Source organism: Pleurodeles waltl, chromosome 10, assembly GCF_031143425.1.
Source record: "Pleurodeles waltl isolate 20211129_DDA chromosome 10, aPleWal1.hap1.20221129, whole genome shotgun sequence".
NCBI lineage: Eukaryota > Metazoa > Chordata > Amphibia > Caudata > Salamandridae > Pleurodeles > Pleurodeles waltl.
In genome coordinates this window covers 31,247,041-31,260,502 of record NC_090449.1, presented here as the reverse complement: position 1 = coordinate 31,260,502, position 13,462 = coordinate 31,247,041, and the positions used below count along the sequence as shown (strand labels likewise).

General features: G+C 45.8%; 1 protein-coding gene across 2 annotated transcripts in view; it reads left to right on the top strand.

Annotated features, from left to right (window-relative positions):
• Positions 1–13,462, top strand: part of LOC138260977 (organic solute transporter subunit alpha-like) — an 83,659-nt gene that overhangs the window by 48,237 nt on the left and 21,960 nt on the right. For both annotated transcript variants that reach the window (XM_069209545.1, XM_069209544.1), the window contains exons 2-3: positions 8,002–8,153; positions 9,287–9,360. In XM_069209545.1, coding sequence (XP_069065646.1) covers positions 8,002–8,153; positions 9,287–9,360 — 226 coding nt within the window. The remainder of the gene's footprint in view (positions 1–8,001; positions 8,154–9,286; positions 9,361–13,462) is intronic.

Sequence of the window (13,462 nt, the reverse complement as noted above, 5' to 3'; positions counted from 1 at the left end):
TTCTGATTTCTGTTACTTTGTTGGGGTGCTGTGTTTTAGCTGCTACATTGGATAAGGTTGAGCTCTGTGTGAGCTGTTATCTGATTTCTTTTGTGACAATGAGGTGTTAGTGGCTCTTAATTTGTCTTCGTAGAGCTGATTTAGCCTCAGATTGCCCCATTCGTCCATCATATGATGCCCCTCTCCAGCTCAAATGCCACCATCAATACATGTGTGTCAACAAAAGCACTCCCACATTCACCCCAAGATCTTCTATGCTGGCATACTTTGCCTGTACTTACCACCGAAGCTACACCGTGCCATTGATGCAACAACCTGACTCAGCGCTTTGAGTGGAGTTGTGGAGGGTTGGAAGTACTTTGGAAGTTGCAGCATTCGTAGGCATGTGCGTCTTGCTGAATCCTGCCCAGGTCTTTGGCACAGCTAGGAATTTGGCGGGCGCTCCACCAGGTTGGGTTGGATGCTTGGGGATGATCCCAATCGGGTACCACACACCTCCGTATGTGGTGATTGAGATTACACTGCTAGAAATGTCCCGATACATGTTTTTGCCTTCAACATTTTATTTTATCTAATGCTGACAATTACCTAGAGAGATCAGAGTGCAAAATATTGGAATCTGGGCTTTTTCACTAAACTGTCATCCTGATGGCAGTGTGCCCCCTTTGATTCTGATTATTGACACCTAGATATGGTATAGTTTACTTTGTGAGCAGTAAAAATAACGAATAAGTAAATAAATACATAGAAAAAAAATGTAAAGGAAAAAACTATGAAACAAAGATGGTTCAAGGGAAGCCTTGCTGCAAACAATGTGAATTCTTTCGGGTAGACCACCTATGACAGATCTTTATACTTAAAAGGCGAGGCCTCTGACCAAACCAGTTTATTACTCTCTCCACTGGATTATCAAGTGCCCGAAGCAAAAGGCTTGCATCTCAAGGACAACAATCTCCGCCTCTGAGAAGGATCACTCTGAAAAAGTATCTGCAATCATAAAAGCAGCAGAAAGGGCTTTGCCCCAGGTCTCGATGGCCTACTGGCAGCCATTTTTAAATTCCACCCAAGTTGTTGGCCAGGCTCCTTGACCAGCAGCTCCACCAACAGTATCATCCCAGAATCCTGGCAAGGCTCAATCCTACCACTCATACTAAAGGAGGATGGCAAGTAAGGTCTAGCCATCTATACATTGATTGCTTTTCTTGACGTAGATTCAAAATATTACACTAGCGCATTACTAGAAGACTTGCGTGCCAGGCTGCTGCGCAGAAGGTAGTGTATTAGTTCCAGGCTGGTTTCATGCCTGGCTGTGGGTCAATTTATAACATCGTAGCTCTACCATTATTAATTCATAGAACTAAAATTGAAGCCAACTTTCCTGCTTCATTGACTTCAAGATAGTATGTTATGGTAACATAGAAAGGATCCTATGGTAGAAATAACTGGCCAGCTGGCACGTTCCCACAACTCTTATGCAGGCTATAACTGTACGCAAACAGCTGGATACAGGTTAAATTAGGCGCCAATACAAAACCAACAGACAAGATCTGCATCACGAAGGGCCTAAAGTAAAGCTGTGCATCGACCCCCTTGTTTTTAATGAATACATCACCAACGTAGGACCAGCTTTAACGAACCCCAGAAACCAGACAGTCCTGAAACAAAAGAGCAACCTTCTGCCCAATATGCAACACGCAGACAATACAGTTGTGCTGGATCACGCTGGCATTGGTCAAAAACATACAATTAACCCGTAGGTGAATATTGCTGCATCATCAAGTTATGAATCAACTGTGACAAGCCGAAAGTACTTACCTTTGCATGTCGCCCGGATGCCAGTCATGAATGGAAACTGCGCAGCAAGGAATTACAAAGGGCTGCAATGTAATATTTAAATACCTTGGGGTTATATTTGAGGCCAAAAGGATTGGAAAATGTGCATCTCCTATACTTGGACAATAAGATCCCTCCCCTAAAATGTGCATTCCAGAAATTATCCAAAAACCTTGCAGGGCCGTTAATCATTCCACTCTTACAAGTATTAAGAGTGAAATGCGTTAATAACTCCACTCTTACAAGTGTTAAGTGCAAATTGCCTCCAACACTTACCTATGGTCTGGACACCTTCCTGGGGCAACTTAACACCTGGCGGAACAAAACAAAGTGCACTCTCTACAGATCTCTCCTCCGACTGCCACAGTCAATGGGCCAGGAGCAAACCTGCTTGGAATTCAAGCCAGAGGAACGGCCTCTAGTCCAAAGCACTGTCATGCTCCTGGCTTAAAACTGGGTAAAGACCACTGAAATGCCCTCTGGCAAGAATTTGACACCTCCATCAATACATACAAATGCAACGCCCTGGCACACGGAAGTAACCTCCTTGTTATCACAGCTCAATGTGCACCTACCTTGGGACCAAGATCTCTCTCACCAGTGCTCCACAAAATCCTGAAACAACACATCAGCCACAGATCAACAACAAATGATATAGCTAGCTTTGACAAAAGGTGGCACTGTAGTTCAGTTCTACCAAGACACATGCCATTTCAACCTCAGGCCTTCCATTAGCTTGCCATACCATGTGATCTGAAAATACACTACCTTGGTCTCCATTTTGATTTATTCAATCTGGAAGAACTTTCACAATTGTGGAAATACAAGAGACAAAATTCTTCCTGCTATTTCTGTTGGTGTGGACACAAAGGGGGCTGATTACGAGTTTGGCATTCGGAAAACCCGACCGCCAGACCCATGGTGAGAAGACCACTGTTGAGGTGGCGGTCTCCACACCGGCCCTATTACAACTTTCCCACTGGGCTGACGGGTGAGAACCACGGTCCCCGCCCATCAGCCCAGTGGGAAAGGTGCAGCAGCATTGTTCTCGGCTCATAACTGAGCCGGCGCAATGCTGCCGCATGCGGGGTGGACGAGCACCCTTGAAATGCACACTGTATGCACAGAAGACAGTGCGCATTTCAAAGATGTTGGGCAGGGGGACCCCTTCCCTGTCCGCCCCATTGGTCAGACTGCCATGAACAGGCTGGCGGAGAACAAGGTTGAAATCAGCAGGGTGGCGCTGAGTTCAAAGCCGCCCTGGCTGTTTACAACTAGGACCAGCGTCAGCCCATCGAGATCACTGATCCTGGCGGGGACAGGTAGATTGGTGGGTCTGCCTGGTAATGTGGTGGTTGGACTGCCACAGCCAGGTCTTCGGACCGCCAGCCTCATAATAAGGCCCCAAAATCATTATGTGCTGTCAACTGGCCTATTTAACCAAATGTAAGAAGTTTCTAGTCCCAGTTCTTCATCATGCAGGGTGACCATCAGCCTCTGCTTTATCTGCTCTTAAGGCTGCCTATTAAGTGGCCATAAGAAACAACTATAAATGATCAACTCCAGTATCTGTATGACTCAAGCTAGGGTGTCATCAAGCAACTTCATGAGGAACTTCAACTGAGGAAAATATCTTTTTTTCATTTATGTAAATGATTGTTCAAATTGTTATGTTTATTTTATATGCTGACATGTTTAAATAACGATCAATAAAGTTATTCATTCATTTTACTAAAACAAATTGTAAAAAACAACAAAAATCAGTATGCACATTTCAGCAAGAAAAAATGTTGTTAGTTTACTTCTAAATTCCAGCAATCTTGGAATAGTTTGGAAAATTACCATAATGTATTCTAGGAGATTGAGGATCATTCCAAAAAAAGAGTATTTCAAGTATTTTGGATTTTTTTAACATAAGCAATACCCTAATGGTGCTGGATGTCACTGCACCCAAAACGCTCACCATCTCCTCCATATATACAAAGATTTACTGAATTGGAGTGCCTTACATATCAGATATGCCTTCTTTTGAATGGAGTGAATATCCCTCCTTGAAAATAGAGGTGCAATGATCAGATCCCCTCGCTTTTGATATCGGATAAATTGCAGTATGAAACACATCTTATAGGGGTGTAAGAGAGGACATCGCAGTTCCAACAGTCACTCCATTCCAAGAGCCCACACACGACAAAACCACAACTTGATCTGCAGTGGTGACAAAATCTTGGACAATATAAGGTTTAAATAGCTTTGAAAGATGGAGCTTGAGTTGGTGACATGAATCTGTTGATCGTGTGATCGGACCCAGTGAGGCCCAGGGGAGAGTGACCCCGCAATAACATTTCACAGGAATAGCCAGTGAAAGCAGAACTTCTTCAAAAGCCAGCTCCTGTGGCCCAAGCTTGATTGTTAAACATAACTCATACCTTTCATGAGAAGTAATTCCATCTTGAAAGTTTGAGACTCAGGCAGTCCCGTATCATCTGCATACTGGTGCATGGAAACGTGCAGCCGGTCAATGATGTCTCCCAGTGACTGCGGATGCAAACTAAAGAACACAGGTGCAGTCATGAAACATGTCTGAAATAACTTAATTCTGGGCACTGAAAGCAAATTCCCATAAAGACAGCAAATTTGTCCAGATTCCTCCCAGCAAAGCCCATCCTATCTTCAGGGGAGTGTTTGGGGTGTGACAACCCCTAAATAAATGCATTATTGGTTTGGTTGTTGTGTCTGGGGCCCTGACGCGGGTCTACTATGTCTGTGTTGGTTTTTCTCATGTCCTTATTTCACTAAAAGGTTTTAACTTGTTCATTTTTTGGATCAAGAACTTATATACAGTGACAAATTTTCTAAAAAAGTAGTACATCTTCACCCACATAAGCACTCCTTGAATTGATGCAAGTTTAATATCTTTTGGAATTCACAAACATTGGCAGTAGCAGGCTTGAATGGCTGCCCCAGGCATACTACTGGCAATCAGACACCCAAGAGGTGATGGAACTAATGCTTGCTAATAGTCTAATCACTAGCAATCACTAAGGAAAGCATTCAAACCAGTCGTTGTTTGCCCACTGTGCTTCTACAGACAGATGGCCTGATTCAGGATTTGGCACACAGAGTAGTGGAGGACTTTACTTCTGCCCTCCTGTCTTTCTTCCACCTGCCAAATTTAGAGATGTCCGCTGGCCCAGTAGACATATCTATACATTCTCAGGAAGCACTGTCATCACGGTTCCTGTGCATGTAGGAAAAATGTAACAGACATCTCCATCAAACATGACGGTCAGCCATCAAACTTTTTCCAAAGTTTTTTAATTTGTCAAAAACAAACTCCTACATACAGTAAGAGTTTGTTTTGAAAACTCAAAAATGAATGACCCCCAAAACTATGGGAGATTTCTCCAATGGTGTGGGGGTTCATTTTTTTCTTTTTTAACAGTTCCTCGCCGGCAGAATATACCTGTTGGTGATGAACACTTAAAAAGAAACCATCCAAGCATCCACTCTAAATAGAGCAGACTGTCAGATGGCTTATCTCTGACGGCTCCAACTCCATTGGGCCGCTGGAGGAAGTTTGACATCGAAAGAGAAATTCACTCAAAGTTGGGTAAGACTCAAAATAGGACCGGTGGACATCGAATTTGGTGGGCAGAGTACTTTGTCTGACAAACTCTAAATTTGGTGCAGAGGCCCACTCAAGCAAATCAGCACTGACCCTGCTCCACCTGGGGACGGTCCACCCTGAACACTGGTCACCTCACCCATCCACCCTGTGGCCCACTGCTATTTTAGTTGGTAAATTTGAGATTCACTCCTCCAAATCTTACTGATTAAGCTACGCCCTTGTCTGTCTTTCAAAATGGAATGACGATGTTATGGTCATTTGTATGAAAAGGTGCATTGAAATATAAAATATAAGGCCAGCAGACGGCCACCAATATCATCCTCTAGGCAGAGATGGTGGCCTGAAAGTAAACGAGTAGCAACCTGAGTTTTGCAGAAAGAGTTGGCGCTGTTTGGCCAGCTTGCAGCAAGGACTCCTGGACATTTACTGACGACAATTAATCTATAGCGCACTGTCCTAATACGTTCTCTAAAAATGGCAGCACTGTGCTAAGTGCTGCAAGCGTTTGATGCATCAGAGTATAACTGCATTGTCTATGCACAAGGTGACTCCAGCTAGGTTGCTAGAAGTGTTCTAGACTGTAGAGTGCATTTTATGTGTGCATGGCATCATGGACAGACTGCTGCAAGTGTTTGATTTGTCTGGATGCATGTATCATCTGTCTGCACATGGCAATCCACATTCAGTTGCTAGGAGTCTTTTAGAATGTGGAATGTACCCTACGAGTGAATTGCCTTCCTGAACATAGTGCTGCAAATGTTTATTGTGTCTAGATGCATGTAATCAGGTGTATGTTGTAGGGCCCTGAATCCATTGTGGCACATATGGGTTCCCACTCTTCAGGGGGTCACTCATGCAGCCTAACACTTATGAAAATCTGTGAAGTATAGGAGTCTCATGGGCCCCTCACCTTATTCATCAAGCGGACACAACCATTTTGAATTACACCACTGCAGGTACCATCTGTCTGTGCAGAGTAATCCAGATTAGGTCACTAGAATGTTATATGCATTTGGATATATGTATCACTGATTTGTGGACAGTGATCCTGATTAGGTTTTATACATCTGGATAGTAAAATAATAGTCAATGTGGTCATTTCCATGAGTTTCTAGAAGTGTTTGATGCTGAGAACCAATTAGGCCGTTAAATGTGTTGGATGCATAGGACGTGTGTGTTGGATGCATAGGACATGTGTGTTAGATGCATAGGATGTGTATGTTGGATGGATAGGACATTTGTGTTGGTTGCATTGGACGTGTGTGTTGGATGCATGGGATTTGTGTGTTGGATGCATAGGACATGTATGTTGGATGCACAAGACGTGTATGTTGAATGCATAGGATGTGAATGTTGGATGCATACGATGTTTGCATTATCTGTGCATGCATTTATCTGGACTAGGTACAAGAATTGGTTCATTCATCTGGGTAGAGGTGATGTGTGCACTTACTTTCCTCTATGTTGCTGAAGAGAACCCTTGTAGTTGCTGAGATGGTTGTTTACTTTTCCAGGTTCTACTTGAAAGCCCTCATACCCCACGTGATGGTGGTGTTTGAAGGCTCTATCATCCTATGTCATGGTTCTTTACTTTCCCAGGTGGGTATTGAAGGTTCTTTCCTCCGTTGTTTACTTTCTCAGATGGTTTTTTGAAGGCTGTCTCACCTTACAACATGGTTGTTTACTTTTTCAGCTTCTGTCTGAAGGCAGTGTCCTATGAGATGGTTGTTTAAATTTCCTGGTGCTACTTGAACGCCAGGTTAGCCTGTGAAATTGTTGTTTACGTTTCTAGGTGCTCTTCAAAGGCCCACTCATCCTATAAGATGGTTGTTTACGTTCCCAGGTGCTATCTGAAGACTTTCATTCTACGAGAAGGTTGTTTTCCGATCCAGATGGTATCTGAATTCTCCTTCATCCTATGTGATGTTTTTTTTATGTTTTTTATGTACTATTTCATCCCAAGCGAAGGATGTGTTTAAAGACGTTTTCATCCCATGTGATGGTTCTTTACATTCCTAGGTGGTGGGTGATTGTTCTTTCATCCATTGTTTACTTTCTCAGATGGTGTTGGAAGGCTCTCCCACCTTATTATGTTGTTGTTTACATTCCCAGGTGCTATCCCAATCCTCTTTCATCCTATGTGATGGTTGTTTACATTTCCAGAGGCTCCCTAAATGCTATTTCATCCTACAAGATGATTGTTTACATTCCCAGAGGTTCTCTAAATGCTATTCCATCCTATGAGATGGTTCTTTACGTTTCCATTTGCAACTTGAAGGTCCTCTCATACTATGTGATGGTTGGTAATTTTTCTGATGGTGTTTGGAGGTTCTTTTGTCCTATTTTATTGTTGTTCACTGCCTCAGAGAGTATTTGAAGGCTGTCTCATGCATTGAGAAGGTTATTTAAATCTCCATTTTCCCAGGTGGTGTAAGAAGGCTTTCTAAGCCTATGAGTTGGTTGTTTGGGTTTCCAGGGATATTTGAGTCTCTCTCATCCTATGCTTAAGCTCTTTTTATTCTATGCTTGATACTCCACAGTAATAAAAAATGAGCTCTGGATCTTCCTCATCCCGGCGGTGGTCGCCCTCATCCAGCTCGCCCTCTTCATGGAAGAGATGGGCTTCTTCTTCCGGAAGCTGCGTTCCTCCCGACGGACCTGCCTCTACCTCTGGATACTTGGAGTCTACCCGGTAAGAGCCCTTGCCATATCTGGGGGTCATTGTTTATCCTTCCACGGAAGCCTCCTGCACACAAAGCCCTAATACACCCCCTGTTGACCACCATTATAAGTCTATTTCGAAGTAAGGGGTTGACTCAAACCAGTTTGCTCCATTCCTGATCCCTGAGGGGGTTATCTTGTTATCCACTGACACCTTCCAGAGTTACCCAGTATCACTAGGCATACTGCTCAGAGCTGTCGGCTAAGACATTCAGGGCCAGATGTACAAGGCCCTTGTGCCACACTAGCGTCATCTTTTTTACGCTAATGTGGCGTTAAGGAGGCCATTCCCCAGCGCCATATTTACAAACTGACACAATTACAAAAAGACGCAATGCTTGCATTGCGCCACTTTGTAACACCTTGTGCCACATTATGGCTGCCCCAGGTATAATGTATGTAAGGGGGCATTCCCCAGTTAGGAGGCCCAGAAAAATGGCGCAGTGAAATCTACAAGATTTCAATGCATCATTTTTTTCATCATTTTTCGCGCGCTTCACAGGGCAGGCATTAAATTGATGGGCCTATAGTAATTTAAGGGCCTCCCTAGAGCTTTGCTGCACTAGCTCCATAATTTATGGTGCTAATGCTGCAAAGCGCCACAATAGTGACAATTATGATGCTATTGTGGAAATGACCACCATTGTGTCGTTGGGTGGGGCAGGGCCCACGCAGGAAAAGTGGTGCATTGGGACAGATGCACCACGTTCTTGTAAATCTGGGCCTCAGCATCTTTACGTTGATGATCAGTGCAGACCCCAGAGTACATGCACCAAAAAGGTTACCTGACCAATGGAACAACGGCTAAGCAGGGATTTTGATTCACCAGAAACATACTTTTGGCAAAGTCAACAGCCTGCATCGATAAAATATCTAAACGCATGCAATGCACCAGAAACGTACAACTGGCAAAATCTAAGACATCTATGAAAGTGCAGGATGGACTCCCAGTTTCCCGTCCACCATCCCCCATGATGGCCGGTAGCACATGCATGGCTTCCTATGATTTATGCAAGTACACTGTTACTGAGCCCAGTGCTCCACAGGGTACCTGCTTAAACGCAGTTTTCCTGGTAACCAGAACCTTTGCTTTGTCTCTTTCAGGTCTTCTGTGTGTCCTCCATTATCGGCATGTACGTTCCCCGTTCATCGTTCGTCTGCAACTTTGTGACTTCCATGTGAGTGGAGAATCTCGACTTGCTTTGCGCGTATTTCAGAACTTTATGAATGTTTCTGTAGATTGAATGCAAAATTGGTGAGTGCATGGCTGCCCTGATGCTGGTCAAATGAGGTCCTCAGGTCATCCCACAGTGAGGCTCACTCAGAGGCTGTATGTGAAAGGAGCTTGAGGTGTACGCCCTAAGTGTTGTGGGCTCTTCAGTGGTATCACCTCCAAGGGGGACATCCCCTGAGCCAGCCACTGAGGCTCACTCAGAGGCTGTATGTGAAAGGAGCCTGAGGTGTATGTCCCCAGTGTCCAGTACTGTTCAGTGGTATCATCTCCAAGGGGGTCATCCCACACTCAGGCTCACTCAGAGGCTGTATGTGAAAGGAGCCTGAGGTGTATGTCCCCAGTGTCCAGGGCTCTTCAGTGGTATCACCTCCAAGGGGGTCATCCCACACTGAGGCTCACTCAGAGGCTGTGTGTGAAAGGAGCCTGAGGTGTACGTCCCCAGTGTCCTGGGCACTTCAGTGGTATCACCTCCAAGAGGGTCATCCCACACTGAGGCTCACTCAGAGGCTGTATGTGTAAGGAGCCTGAGGTGTACGTCCCCCTTGTCCAGTGCTCTTGGTGGTATCACCTCCCAGGGGGTCATCCCACACTGAGACTCACTCAGAGGCTGAATGTGTAAGGAGCCTGAGGTGTACGCCCCCAGTGTCCAGTGCTCTTCAGTGGTATCACCTCCAAGGGGGTCATCCCACACTGAGGCTCACTCAGAGGCTGTATGTGAAAGGAGCCTGAGGTGTACGTCCCCAGTGTCTATGGCTCTTAACTGGTATCACCTCCCAGGGGGTCATCCCTCACTGAGGCTCACTCAGAGGCTGTATGTGAAAGGAGCCTGAGGTGTACGTCCCCAGTGTCCAGGGCTCTTCAGTGGTATCACCTCCAAGGGGGTCGTCCCACACTGAGGCTCACTCAGAGGCGGTATGTGTAAGGAGCCTGAGGTGTACGCCCCAAGTGTCCAGTGCTCTTCAGTGGTATCACCTCCAAGGGGGTCATCCAACACTGAGGCTCATTTAGAGGCTGTATGTGAAAGGAGCCTGAGGTGTACGCCCCCCAGTGCTCTTCAGTGGTATCACCTCCAAGGGGGTCATCCCACACTGAGGCTCACTCAGAGGATGTATGTGAAAGGAGCCTGAGGTGTATGTCCCCAGTGTCCAGTACTGTTCAGTGGTATCACCTCCAGGGGGGTCATTCCACACTGAGGCTCCCTCAGAGGCTGTATGTGAAAGGAACCTGAGGTGTACGTCCCCAGTGTCCGGGGCTCTTCAGTGGTATCACCTCCAAGGGGGTCATCCCACACTGAGGCTCACTCAGAGGCTGTGTGTGAAAGGAGCCTGAGGTGTACGTCCCCAGTGTCCTGGGCTCTTCAGTGGTATCACCTCCAAGAGGGTCATCCCACACTGAGGCTCACTCAGAGGCTGTATGTGTAAGGAGCCTGAGGTGTACGTCCCCAGTGTCCAGTGCTCTTGGTGGTATCACCTCCCAGGGGGTAATCCCACACTGAGACTCACTCAGAGGCTGAATGTGTAAGGAGCCTGAGGTCTACGTCCCCAGTGTCCAGTGCTCTTCAGTGGTATCACCTCCCAGGGGGTAATCCCACACTGAGGCTCACTCAGAGGCTGTGTGTGTAATGAGCCTGAGGTGTACGCCCCCAGTGTCCTGGGCTCTTCAGTGGTATCACCTCCAAGGGGGTCATCCCTCACTGAGGCTCCCTCAGAGGCTGTGTGTGAAAGGATCCTGAGGTGTACGTCCCCAGTGTCCAGTGCTCTTGGTGGTATCACCCCAAGGGGGTCATCCCACACTGAGGCTCACTCAGAGGCTGTGTGTGAAAGGAGCCTGAGGTGTACGTCCCCAGTGTCCAGGGCTCTTCAGTGGTATCACCTCCAAGGGGGTCATCCCTCACTGAGGCTCCCTCAGAGGCTGTGTGTGAAAGGATCCTGAGGTGTACGTCCCCAGTGTCCAGTGCTCTTGGTGGTATCACCTCCAAGGGGGTCATCCCTCACTGAGGCTCCCTCAGAGGCTGTATGTGAAAGGAGCCTGAGGTGTACATCCCCAGTGTCCAGGGCTCTTCAGTGGTATCACCTCCAAGGGGGTCATCCCTCACTGAGGCTCCCTCAGAGGCTGTGTGTGAAAGGATCCTGAGGTGTACGTCCCCAGTGTCCAGTGCTCTTGGTGGTATCACCTCCAAGGGGGTCATCCCTCACTGAGGCTCCCTCAGAGGCTGTATGTGAAAGGAGCCTGAGGTGTACGTCCCCAGTGTCCAGTGCTCTTGGTGGTATCACCTCCAAGGGGGTCATTCCACACTGAGGCTCACTCAGAGGCTGCATGTGAAAGGAGCCTGAGGTGTATGTCCCCAGTGTCCAGTGCTCTTCAGTGGTATCACCCCCAAGGGGGTCATTCCACACTGAGGCTCACTCAGTGGCTGTATGTGTAATGAGCCTGAGGTGTACGTCTCCAGTGTCCAGTGCTCTTCAGTGGTATCACCTCCAAGGGGCTGTTTTCTGTCAGCATTCTCAGCAGCAAGCCAAGGAGAGTGGGCGTTCAAAGGTGAATTGGCTCATGTGGTGAGCAGACACCATTAATGACCAGTGCTTGTGCTATATCCTCCTGTGTTTTACATGTTTATGTCCTACAAAAGCTTCCCAGGGAACAAAAGCAGCATTTTCTGATTGGAGTTGGGCAAAGTTTCAAACGGCTCCTCATAGTTTGGTAAAGTTTTTCTGTTTCCCAACTTCACCTGTGAAACACGTTTTTTGCAAAGAAAAAATAGTGTAAAAAGAGTGTAACTCTAAAACTGTAGTTTGTTGCTTTTTTTCTGCCACGGCGCCAGCAACCAAGTGGCAAACGTGTCTCTGTTCTTATATTTTTTTCAGCTTGTGACATTCACAAATGTTGTCAAGTTTTAAAAATAAAACCTTTCAAAGTTTTGTGAGAAAAATGTTCTTAATATAGCAGACGCCTAGTTCTGATGCTGGCATCTCAGAACCTTACACAAAGTCCTAGGATTGGGTAAAGTAGTAACAGCAAACTTTTGATTTGTTTTTGAAAAACATAGGCCATCTTGAAAACAAGATACCTTTAGAAGATTGGTACAAGTCTTATTTAACAAGCTTTCAGATGAAGAGGTCCATTCTTTGAGGCCTCTCACTCTTTGGCCATCCTAGTCACAGGGCCCTGGAGCGAGGCAGAAGGCTGGTATGATATCCTAGTCTCAGGCATGCAGTGGTCACAGGCTGAGACAGGATATCGCGGTCTCTCACAAGCATGGCTTTCCAAACATCTTTACCTTGCGGGAATGGTAGGGTATCCCACCAGCAGAGATGTTGGAGCTGATCTTCAATGTCAGGGAAATCTACACATGGTTGACTCTGCCCGTGAACAAATGGCTCATGTGGGCTACGAGCCATCTTGAAAACAGTAGAGAACGCCTTGTGTCCCAAAACCAATGCTGCAGGTTAATGGCTGCCAGAAGGCTGCCCACAGGCAACAATCACCTAACTATTTAGCCTGCATTGCAAATTCAATAGTGAAAAATAATATGTTAAGGTCTTATCTTGCCTGGCTCACAAATTATGCATCTCATTCATAGATGGTGGAAGTAGGGCTTTAAGGGGTGCTGCAGCACCTTTAAAGTAACCAGGCTGGAGTTCAGAAAGTTAATGAGCAATGAAGACACCTTTAAACTTTGATTCAATCTTGTCACATTTGCTGTGCCTTCAGAAACAGAGATCAAATGGCAGGCCGTGTGTTCTGACAAACTGCTGCTTACTTTTGTAGCATGGAGATTGGTGTTTACATTCGGTTTACTCTAACTGCAGAGTTGGAGGGTTTTGTAAAGTGAACTCTTTAAATACCTGTCAATGAACTGTACCAGTATTTGATAATATATCCGCAGTTAGGAAAGCACAAATGAAGCATGTTCTTTGGTAATTCTGAAGTGTGATGGAAAAAAGATTTTAATAGGATCAAAACAAATCAAGGCACTTGGTGATGTGCATATCATAAATAGTTGCAGAATCATTATTTCCACACATTATCATTTGTGCACTAAAACA